Consider the following 12,036-nt stretch of genomic DNA (forward strand, 5'->3'; position numbering starts at 1 on the left):
CACTTGGTATTGCGAAGTGACCCAATTCATCTGGTGTAACCTAGTTTTCACTACAGTAGTGGGGTGCCTGAATTTAGTGCCCAAATCTCATCTTAACACCATATATGTGTTGGATGCCATTCACTAACTCTAGAGCAGTGGTAGTCAATCTGGTCCCTACCGCCCACTAGTGGGCGTTCCAGCTTTCATGGTGGGTGGTAGGGGTTTGCTGTAACTCTGCTTTATAAATTTTATAAAGTTACTTCCCTACTTTATAAATCACCATTACTGTAGACAGTTAGAAAATCTTACTACTAACAGAGATACAAAAGTGGGCGGTAGGTATAAAAAGGTTGACTACCCCTGTTCTAGAGACTGAAGATCCTACTTAGCTCATTCAGATTTCCAAGTAAACACCTGAGCAGGTAGACTGAAGTTGATGATACGTGTGAAAATAAAAATACTGTCAAGTGTTTCATTGCAATACTATGTAAACTAAGATTTATATTATTGTTTGAAATAGCTATTTTTTGAATGAAGGACGGTGTTTTTATTTACTAGGCCAACATGATTTTTCAGGCTTTCAAATTACCCAAGGATCTTCATTCAAATAAGATTAGTTGTAAAAGCAGGAGAGAGCCTGATATTTAAATTTTATATTTTGGACTATTTATATGGATGGAACAAGGAACTGCAGAATTTTAATTTATCAGGTGCAGATAGGATATTCAGCTACATTTTTAACTTCCTAAAACACTGCTGAGGAAAAAAAATAGCTGTTCGATCTAATATGATCAGCTTTCCAATCCATTCTTATGTTAGGGAGGTAAAATGATAAAAAAGGTTCATATTCTAAAATAACAGAGAATAATAAAATCTTATTTGACCCTTCTAGATTAGGACAGGTTGGGAGCCGTTTACTTGGTACCAATTAGTATAAATGTTTGTTGCTGAGCAGATTGTGAAAATATTGTGTTCTGTTCCACTGCAGCAGTGGTATGTTTATATAGTTAAAAGAACACATTTACTGATATAATGGTACTGTAATCTGATGTTGAAGTTTGATTCTCTGTAGACAAATGAGTGGAAATACCTCATAGAACTTGTCTACCCATTTCTGTAACTGGTCAGTAAACTATGTTAACTATGTCAGTTAATCTAGAATTCTTCCCAGTAGCAAGTAACCTAGATGGAAGCATCCAATGCTTTTCTGTCACATGTCACACATAAAATCCATCAAGCTACACACGAGATCCAAGAGGGGAGTACTTAAGCTCCATCTCTTTTGTCCTTGTCTTGTCTATATGATTAATTTCCCCAGCACCATAAAAAGATCCTTTGTTTCCCAATCCCTGGCCCCCTATGGTTGAAGGCTTGCTTAGATGCTCCATATTGTTTACCATGGAATGAATGAGCTGTCTGTGTCCTTGGTAGAGGAAAAGAGAAGGGTCTCTGTGCTGACTAAAAATAGGCACACCAGTGGATCAGCACTTCTGTTGGTACGTTCTAATAATGGCAAAGAGTCCTCCTTTGAAGTCTTCCTCCATCTTACTCTTTCTATATCTTTTATTTTTGCTGGTCTGTGGGGAAATTCAGAGTTTTTAAATTCTACTTTTGATTCTGCTTTAAGGTTAGCGGGGGCTCCTATGTAAAGCACTACAGCAACTGAAGTGCGTTATCTGCCCCAAACCTCTTCTATTAGTGAATTAATAGCTGCCCACTCTTGACCAAAAGAAAACCTCTTGGGATCCAGCTATTCATGGCTTCTCATGAATAAACTTAACTGAGTGGGTTTGTATTGTGGAAAGTTAGGGTAGCATCTTAACATTAATTATTCTAGCTCAGCCTATTACACTTCTGAAATGGTGAGATTGATACTTTCTGAAGCAGAGGCCTGAACCAGGATGATGGAAGTGTACCCTCTTTTACTTTTCCTATATAAAAGTATTGTGGCTTTTCTTTAGTTAGAACCAGGGGTGGTATTCCCTTCACTTCCCTATTGGTTCGCAAATGTGAGTGTGCACTTTGCTCACATGCACCACCTCCACACATGCGCACAGCCTTCTGCGCATGTGCTTTTGGCAAATGTAAAATCCATTGAGTAACTTTCCCAACCAAGGTTTCTATGTCCTCTCTTCTGGGTTTCAATCCAGTTCTTTCTTTCTAGAATCTAGACATTTCAGCCATGGTCAAGAATCTTTCTGTAGCTTAGCTTGTGTCGCTTCCCTATGAGGCAGAACTGGACAGACTGCATGCACCAGTGGTGAAATTAAACTTTTTTTTACTACTGGATCTGTAGGCGTGACTTGGTGGGCGTGGCAGGAAAAAAATACTGCAGAATCCCCATTCCCTCCTCACTCCTGGGGGAGGGATATTGGAAAATCTCCATTACCACCCAGCTCTGGGGCCAGCCAGAAGTGGTATTTGCAACTTCTCTGAACTACTCAAAATTTCCACTACTGGTTCTCCAGAACCTGATGAATTTCACCCCTGGCATGCACCCATTCTTTTTTTAAATTCCATAGCTGCTTCAGTATTGTAATTCTTTCCCCCTACCCCCCCCCCCACTCTGTGTGTCGATTTTATCAGCCATTTCTGTTCACACAGAATGTTACAAAACATGAGTCTAATACTCTTCGTAAATGAAATGAGCTATTACTTACAAATACAGTCACTTGAGCTGAAGAAGCCTCTAGCCAGACTGCAGATCTGGGTCTTAGATCTTTAACAAATGGATATATAATTTAGTTTTTATTGGAGCCAGGTTAGGAATTTCTGCTCCTTCCTTCCATTTTTAGGTTGCTTTGGAGCTGAGCAAATCTAAGCAGCTTACAATAATTAATAAAACAAATTATATAGCATGGAACAAGCAAAATTATGTCAGGCAATTTAAATTACAGATCAGTCACAAACATAATCTTCATAAACCATAATAAATGGCATTGATGCATCCCAGATGTCGATTGGTTACATCCTTTATCTCCCTATGTCTGCTTAAAGGGCCAAGTTTTTAACTGTTCTCTGGATGTTACTAGTTAGGATGCAGTTCTTATTTCTGGTGATAGCTGGCTGCGTAGGAGGGGAACCCTGCCAAGGAATGCTCATCTCCAAGTCTTCTCCCATTATATCTTCCTGGGGGAGGAACACTTAACAAGAGTTCTCTACTAGCATACATCAGGCATTCTTATAGCTATCCAGATATTTATTTCCTGTCTTTGTTCTCGTGTCACACAAAGTGTCATAGAAGATTCTCTCCTCCCCTTTTTGTTTCTCCACAATCCCGTCGTACATGGACTGAATTCTGAGAGGCCAAATATTAGATTTGTAAGCAAACAAAATATTATTAGTCATCTTGTCTCATCCTATGATTTTAGTGACAGGTTACGGTTGTGTTTTCCTATCACTTCTTCCATATATTCCTTTACCATAGATGTCTGTTAAAGGGGTAAAGATGAAGAAGTTGCATGGTGACTTTGGATTTGGCTGGATGTGCTCTGCAATATCCATGGTCGCTTGTCTTTTCTATAGTAGTGTCTACTCTTCTTCAGGGAGAGTAGTGTCTTCCCTTCATCTGGCCCAACTTTGTGCTCATTGGACTAAAGAGCCTGTCTGATCTTGCTGTCAACTTTAATTATTTCTGACTGTCTAACCTTGTCCTTTTTGCTTGGAATCAAGGTTCATATTTGTATCTGATATCGAAGTGGTGCTTCAGAATGTGCAAGAATGTTAATGCAGCATCTTGTTGAAAATCACTAAAATAATGGTGTTTTCCCCCAAGTTGCACAACTGCCATGGGGAGGTTTCCACTCTAGTTGTTTGATCCAAGAAAAATATCATGTTTTGAAGTGTCACGGATTTGGTGTTTTATTTGACCTCCTGCCCATTCCAAAGAACCTGTTTCAAATCAAATAAAAAGATGTGCTCATTCTTACAACATCCCTGCCATAGTTAATTGAGCTGCTAAGAAAAGATAACTGGGGTAGAATATCGGTAAAGACCATTGTATGTAAATTCCTAAATACAGACTTACGTTTTTACTAAACTTGGTGCTTGATATTTAGGAAAAATCATTACTAAATGCATTCTCATTGATCCTACTTAGTTTCAGTTTCTCCAAGAACAATAGCCAGAGCTATTGAAGTAGGAGAAAGAAGGAGGTACTGTTGTTCTTCCTATTTTATTTTCTTTCAGGTTTGGAAGAATTTTTAGGAGGTTGTAGAGAGAAAGTGTGTTTCATTGTGTATAAATAACAATGAAACACACATGAAAATCCAGACTCATGCGGTCAAGGAAATAGTTTTGTTTGCTGCAATGTGTTCACTGCTTAATTTTTAAATAGGCAGCTGTGATAAATGGGAGCAATTGTGGGCTTGGAATGTAATCACCAAATACGTTTCAGTTTATTTAATTGGCATGCTGTGGTTTGCTTTTTCTGTAGAATAATTAGTTGGTGTACTAATTATTATGGGTTGAAAGAAAGACTCTTGAAACTAGCAATACTTGGCTTGATTTTAGCTGTTGTCAGACGATTAATTAGATTGTTCATGGAGTCTCCCAAGTCAAGTTCTTTCTTTTTTGTATAATCTTTGACACACTGTAGCCTTTGAGGTGAAGGCCTGAGCAGGTAAATAAGTGGCTTTGTTTAGTTTGTCTTTTTCTAGTCTCTGCTTAGTTTTTAGTTCATTTTGTTTAGTTATTTGTCACTTTGTGAGCTGAGCGGCTATATAAATTGGTTTAATGAATAAATACGTTGTAATTAAGTTGAAAAAAATGAGTGCAAAGGAGGGTCTAGGAGAAGGACTGGCAGAGTCTGGAGGTGGAGTGAAAAGGGATTAGCCTAGAATCTCTTTGTAGTCGCAAGGGAACTAAGACCCCTTGAGTGCTGTTCACCCATATCTAACTCTCACTAGATGCTGACCCCATTAGTGGCAAGATTTCTGTACATAGACTTTTAGAAATAAATCAGTTAATTGATTTTTCATATTTTTATGACTCAATTTATATTGTGATGACTCAAAGGATTGTTGTGGTGTTTACTGTGCTGACCAGACCCTTTTTATCACTTTGACTAAAACACTGGAACCTGCAGATTCCCCAGCATATATAAACATATGATTCCATTTGTGACTTTGCTGTATTGCAACCTGTGCACTCTACAGCTTAACCAATCCAAGTTTTAGTTTTAAGGGGGGGGAATCCCTTCCTCCACCCCCCTTTTCATCCACATATAAGCTTCTACTAATATCCCTATAACATTCTCCTATGAAACTTGGCCACTGTTCCATCTAGCTGGCCAATGGATGTAGGAAACTAGCAACCAGCTCTGTTCTCCACAATGGTTTCCTGAAAACATTTTTTAGTAGTAAGAGAACAAAAATTCCAAGAAACCCAATTGAAAGAGTGTTCCTTGCTGCTTGGAGCAGTTGAGAAAGTTGGAGTACAATAGTAGTGAGCCATTATTGCATTTGGCTACAGTTGGAGATCTAATTCCCAGGAGATGGGATGAGCAGAATCTCCTGATAGTGGGAAACTGCTCTTCCTCATCGTTCCAGAGAAGGCATTTCAATCAGGCATTTGCAGTGTTTCTTAGTTAATTTTCCAACATCCAATCAAGTCCCACAACTTTGAGGGGAAACATGTGGAAGAGGCCAGTATTTGCTCTGCATCTGCATTATCTCTCCCTTGCATGATTGTTGGAGAGTGCCCTACTCTCAGCTCCAATTTTTCTCACGCTCACACATTCTAGCTGAGCAACAGGGATCTCCAAGCCTACAGGAAGGGTGAGACTAAGGATCTATATACACTCCTTATAAAATTGGAGTGAGTGGGAGAGATTCAGAAAAATTCCCACAGGGACTTCCTGTTCTAAGTTGGAGGCTAATGCTAGTTAGTAATGAGTTCCTGTCATGGGATGGAAATTGTACCATCAACTGAGAACAGTAGAAGGATTCAATTTTCTACACTTTTCTATTCCTTTTTTAAGCAAACACCTCACTCTATAACAAACAGCTTCTACTCAAGCTTCACTATTAAACACATATTTGCTGCTTGCAAAAATATGGGATAGATTTTCCTTTTGGGGAAGGTGCATGGGAACTGATGATCAATTGAAATAATAACATATTATTTTTAATAAGTTACAGATGTCTTCAGCAATTTATTCCATCACAAACTGGTGAACAAATGCATGGTGGCAAAGACTAACGTAATTGCATTAAAATCTTCTCTGTACAGTAGAACCTCTGGTCACGACCATAATTTGTTCCATAACTTTGGTCGCAAACCGATTTGGTCGTGACCTGAACCTAATTTTGGAAATTCGGCACTTACAAAAAAGATGGCAAAGAAGGAGAAATTGGCCACGAATTTTTTTTATTTTATTTTTTGGTCAGAACCCGATTTGTTTGTGGTCAGAAGCGTTCATGACCAGAGGTTCTACTGTAGTTTGATAATGAATCCGAAGTAGGATCAATGTTTTAGAGGCAGGATATGCGAAGGTTTTCTTGCTTGCCCTTTTCCTTTCTGGTGGAATGTTTTCTTCTTAGCCAGCTGGAATCAGTCTTTCCCTGAACAGCAATTTCTGGACACAAGTGTGTTGTGTGTGTGACGAAGAAAAGGAAAGATATGTGTTTCTGCTGGGATTGCTAATATTCCGTTTGCATACCCTAAATCACAATTCTGAATTAATCCTATGCCTGGATTACAGGCCTACGGTTCCACCACAATACTGCAAAGCCCTTATCCGCGGAGACATAAGCGCGAACCCTAATCCGTGCCGTCCGAATCGCTAAAGCAAATGCGACCTTACCGCGCTGACATAAGGGCGGAGGGCAAATCTGCGCCTTCCAAAGCACTCAGCACCCTAAACCTAACCCTAAACCTAACCCTAACCCTAAAGCAAACCCCTAAACCTAATCCTAACCCTAACCCTAAAGCAAACCCCTAAACCTAATCCTAACCTTAATTTAAATCAGCTTTCTGCCACCGCGCTGTTTTAAAGTGCCCTGCTGTCGCCGCGCTGTTGTCGCGGCGGTGGTGATGATGCGCGGTGATGACGTTGCGGCTTTAGCGACGCGGTTTTATCACCGCTATTTTGACGAGCGCGGTTTTGTCGTGCCACGCAGGCCTACAAGCCGTGATTTGTTCATATGATTGAACTACATTTTTCCTTCCCAGAATTCCTTTCATATAGAAAATTAGCAAGTTAAGAATAACTCCCCCTTCCAAACAATGAATATCCTATGTGGATATCCTATGTGCAAGGGATTTGATTAAGGCTCTTGAGACTCATCTACATGGAATTTCCTTGCAATTGCTCTATATAATGTAATGTAAGACAGTCCTCAATAGATCATGTAAAAATACTCAATGCTTTCTTACTGGATGAGAGTTTAAACAGAGAATCCAGCCTGTTATAAAGATACTTCAGTCTTGTTGGTACAATGTGGAGATTGCATCCATGGCAACAGATACAGTGTTAAGCCAGTAGACAGAGAAATGTACTTGTGATTAAGAAGCTTTCTAGGCCCGCTAAGGTTTTACTGACATTACATTTAAACTGAGTTTAATTCTGAGAAAGTGATTTTTGTGCCATTAGGTTATAAATGTTCTACACTTCCCACATTGTGGCAACCAGATATGGGGGATGTCCTTGTTGTCTCCTGGATGTCAGTATTGCAAGGGTGTTAACATCATTTTCTAAATCTGTTTCATTTTTTTCTATTTTTACTTCTTGTTGATGACCTTTCTGGATAGTTACCTGCATAGCTGACTTTCCAAGAGGAAATTGGTAAATCTAAGCAGATTTGAATGGATGCCATGTTTTTAAAATATGGTTTAGTTTTGGCCTAAATGGCCTACATTTGCTTTGGCCTAGTTTTTTCCTGGAACTTTCAGTATAAATCTTTATTCTTCTGTTCTTTGTAGTCAGGTTCTGAAAAGGCATAGATAAAAATAAATGTGAATACATAGCACTTCCCCCTTGTCTTTCCATGTCATGCATGAGTGTTTATTCAAGAGTTTCATGTAGACATATACCAGCAACTAGAAAGAATAGGGATAAAAGAATGGTTCTCATTATAGGTAGATGTAAATGTAGAGTTCCCTGAGGATCTAGATTGGAACCTGTGCTTTTTAATTTGTTTGAAAATTATCTGGATTTAGGAAGGAGCTGGGTGACAGCCACATTTGTGGACCACATTATGGAGGGAGAGTAGTTTTTTTTTTAAAAAAAATGCGTGCATGAAATATTTAACCAGATTAATACTAATAAAGATTTTACAGAGTTTGTATATTCAACTACTAGGTCTGCTTAACTGACTTAATTAAGTTAACACCCTGCCAAAGGAATCAAATTGCTGGAACAATTTTCCACATGAGAGAAAACCTTTGAGGGTTAGCAAGGAAGACAGGATTAGGGCCAGAGGCACATCTGAAATATTCAGAGGGTTTGGACACTCTGAAAACGGCTGCCATCATAGACATAAAATACCCATTTTCCAGAACACAAAGTAGCCCCTGAAATTTTCTTTACCATTACAGAGAGGTCCAAATGACTAAAGCAGGTATTTGCAAATGCTGCCTTTCTATTAATTATTGTGAATTAAGGTAAACTTGGTAAAGAGGAGCAGGGAGCCTGGTGGCCACCAACAAAAATGACTGTGGGCAAATTGATGCTTGCAGATTTTACCTTCCCTGTCTCAGAAGCTAATGTAAGATTTTTAAAAAGAGTCATAAACATCATTGAATGAATCAGAAGATTGGGAGATATTGAACAGATTAAAAAGTTCTTATTGGTACATTGAGTGGTTAAAATTGAAATTCTGTGCCACAGGACAGCTCTCAGGTTTCCAACAGGTTTTTGATCTGATCATGCATAGCTTCATAAGGTTTCTGAATTTGAGCAACTTTTAGCCTGGATTAACTATGCTAGTGATGGCTAACATTTACATTGCTATGTGCCAAAAGCGTGTATATACCCATAATGCAATGTACGTGCATGCCCTGTGCATGTGTGCATGACCCCTGCATGCGCCCCCCACATGCGTGTGTAAAACTCCCCCCGCATGGCTCTCCTTGCCCTTCGTATGGCAGAGACCTGAAAACCAGCTGGCGGGTAGAAGGTGTGTACGCATGCGTGGTGGAGCTGAGCTGGGGCGTGCCTGCAGAGAGGGCTCTGTGTGCCGCCTATGGCATGCATGCTATAGGTTCACCATCATGGATCTATGCTATTAGAAATTACAGGAGCCAGTGATAAAGAGCTAATAGTCAATTTCCTAGTTTGGGACAACAATTCCGTAAACTCTTTTCACCAGGGTTAAAGATTCACTGTATATGAATTACATCAAGACTTTGATCCATAGCACAATAAGGGAGAAAGGGTTATCAGATGTGAAATTTTTGAGTAAATATCCTTACAATTATGTTCATTTCATGGGGTGATGTGAAGCACTTTTTAAATATGTTGGCATCATTATTTGTGATTAACAACAGTGATATATTTCTTCTTCATAATGGAGGAGTCTGGCATGATGTCCATACAGTCATTTATTGCTTTTACACTCAGTTTATTCTGGAACCTTGGGTGCTAAATTCATGTTATTGGCTTATAGATTTCTCACATCCCTAGTGGCTGTAATGGATGGCCCTGTTTTAAGATATTGCAGGAGCCAAGTCTTCCAAAGCTTTTATTTAATAGAAGAATTCTTGTATCAAGGAATAAGATGAGATCATGACAAAGAGTCCTTGCCAGCAAAGGGGAAAAGAACTAAGGATGTTAGCTGGATCCACGACAACTTGCAAATGTTTTAAAAACCTGAAAATACGATGTCATTTTGCAGTAAGAGGCCCTTAATTTTACAGCGATGAGTAAATAATTATTCTTATGTACAAAGAGAAAAAAATGGAAATTGTTTTTTTCAGACTTTGTCTCCTTTATATTTTAAACTTGTGGGAGCCTGTTCAACCCTCTCTAGCACAGGGGCTACAGACAACCAAAATAGAGCTAAGCTTAACTGCAGTAGGATTCACCACCAGCATTGCCAGAGAATCCACAACTATTTGGAAAGATTCAAATCAAAATATAGCTTAGCATGAGGATTAATTTGAAGGCCAGGAAGTGGCAAACTGGATAGCGATGAATCATCAGGAACTGGGCAAGTTAGAAACTCGGCTAATCTTGCTCTGTGTCAATAGCTTAGTACCTGCAGTGTGACTTTCAAATGCTAAACTATTCTTATACTTTCCATCAATACATTGGACTCCCCTGACTAAAATGTAGTTATTTCAGCAGTCCTTGAGGAAAATTTTGGTAATTGCTCCTTCCCTCCCTCATTTTTTGATCTAACAGTATTACCACCACTCCATGTTATAAATCTGGAATCCCAAGACAGGTTGAGTACCTGGGTTTCTATCAATTCCCATTTTAAAATGCTTTTGATAACTTAGCATTTAACATGGTACCAAGCTGATCAGATTACAAACTATCCTCAGTAGATGATGTGAATACCCAGAGATAAAACACATACTTTTTTTTAAAAAAAAGCTGTTCTATAACATGCTGCAAGATAAAGCAAGGTAAAATCCTAAACTAAGAGGAAAGAATGAGAAAAGAAATTGAAAAAAGATTATTGGTGGTTATCCCATTTGTTAAATTTATATCCAACTTTGTATATAAAGTGAAGTATATAAATTTATATCCCACTTTTTATATAAAGAGAAGACTCACTGGAGAAGAGCCTAATGCTGGGAAAGATTGAGGGCAAAAGAAGAAAGGGACGAGAGAGAATGAGGTGGCTGGATGGAGTAACCGAAGCAGTAGGTGTGAGTTTAAATGGACTCCAGAGGATGGTAGAGGACAGGAAGGCATGGAGGAACGTTGTCCATGGAGTTGTGATGGGTTGGACATGACTTCTCAACTAACAACAACAATTGTACACAAATGCATCTCCTATTTTTTTCTCACAAGCACTATCCTTTAAACCTTTCCTCCTTTCCTTCCCTTCCCTTCCCTTCTGTATCTATGAAGATATTTTGATTATTTTAATTATGTGCATTAATAATAGACCAGTGAATGTATTTTATTGACTGGCGGCTTGGTTTTCCACTAACAGGTTCAGAGACCATTCCCAATTATCCCAGCAGTGTGATGGATGCCACTCGAGATGCTGGCCTCAAGCCAGTTGCACCAGCAAGGACAGAGAAGCCAGCTGCCGATTTTGCCTATGTTGGGATTGATGCCATCCTCGAACAGATGCGAAGGAAAGCCATGAAACAAGGCTTTGAATTCAACATCATGGTTGTTGGTAAGTCTCCTTACCTTGGTGTGACTGGGGGAGGCTACATTTGTCATGCTAGCTAAGATTCTTGACAAGGGTACCAAAAGTAAACACTTTGATTTCCTTCCACCATCCTATTTTTACCTGTCCACTCCAGGTGGTTTTCTTTTCACCCATGTGTATGAACAACAGTAACTAGCATTTGTGAATTCTTAAGGTAATGCAATTTGATAAATGATTCTGTGGATTACTAAAATAGATGTTTTATACTCTGAATGTCAAGGTGATTGTGTTTTCTCTAATCAGCCTCTTTGTCCTGACTGGAGCATCAAACGTCAAGGACATGTGGCCTTTAATCAGCCATTTCAACTTTGATAAGCAGCTATGCTGCTTGGCATTCTGTGACTGAATTTCTTCCACTAAAAACAAAACAAAAGTCTTGCGTGCCATTCTTGAAGGTTATTTGAAGGTGCTGTATAATTCTCCTTTAAAAGAAAAAAAACCCCACTCTGTAATCTCTTAAAAGTAACAGAGGTTGTTAAAAAATACTGCTTATAAGCATTTCTTATCTAAACAATGACTCACTTCCTTTAGTCCCTTCTTAACCAGTCAGAGTGGATAGTTAATCCAAAGTTTTCTCTCATTAGATTCAAGTCTGTTGACCCAACATCATAGCTCTGACTTCTTGCCCCTCTGTTCTAAGCCCCATACTTTTTATTCTTTTTGTTCATGCTTCATCTTCTTCAACATTAAGGCAGTGGTGGGATTCAGCCAGTTCACA

The 12,036-nt window shown here is 39.0% G+C and overlaps 1 protein-coding gene across 9 annotated transcripts in view; it reads left to right on the top strand.

Moving 5' to 3' along the window:
* The window catches only part of SEPTIN9 (septin 9), a 275,134-nt gene that overhangs the window by 231,291 nt on the left and 31,807 nt on the right, over nt 1-12,036 (top strand). For all 9 annotated transcript variants that reach the window (XR_015695999.1, XR_015695998.1, XM_087709853.1 and 6 more), the window contains one exon: nt 11,091-11,282. Coding sequence is in view for 7 of the 9 variants with exons in the window: in XM_087709853.1 (XP_087565979.1) it covers nt 11,091-11,282 (192 nt within the window). In the remaining 2 variants the exon portion in view is untranslated. The remainder of the gene's footprint in view (nt 1-11,090; nt 11,283-12,036) is intronic.

This window comes from Thamnophis sirtalis, unplaced genomic scaffold (assembly GCF_051295495.1).
Source record: "Thamnophis sirtalis isolate CommonGarterSnake01/CBP01778 unplaced genomic scaffold, rThaSir2_p1.2 scaffold_3, whole genome shotgun sequence".
NCBI lineage: Eukaryota > Metazoa > Chordata > Lepidosauria > Squamata > Natricidae > Thamnophis > Thamnophis sirtalis.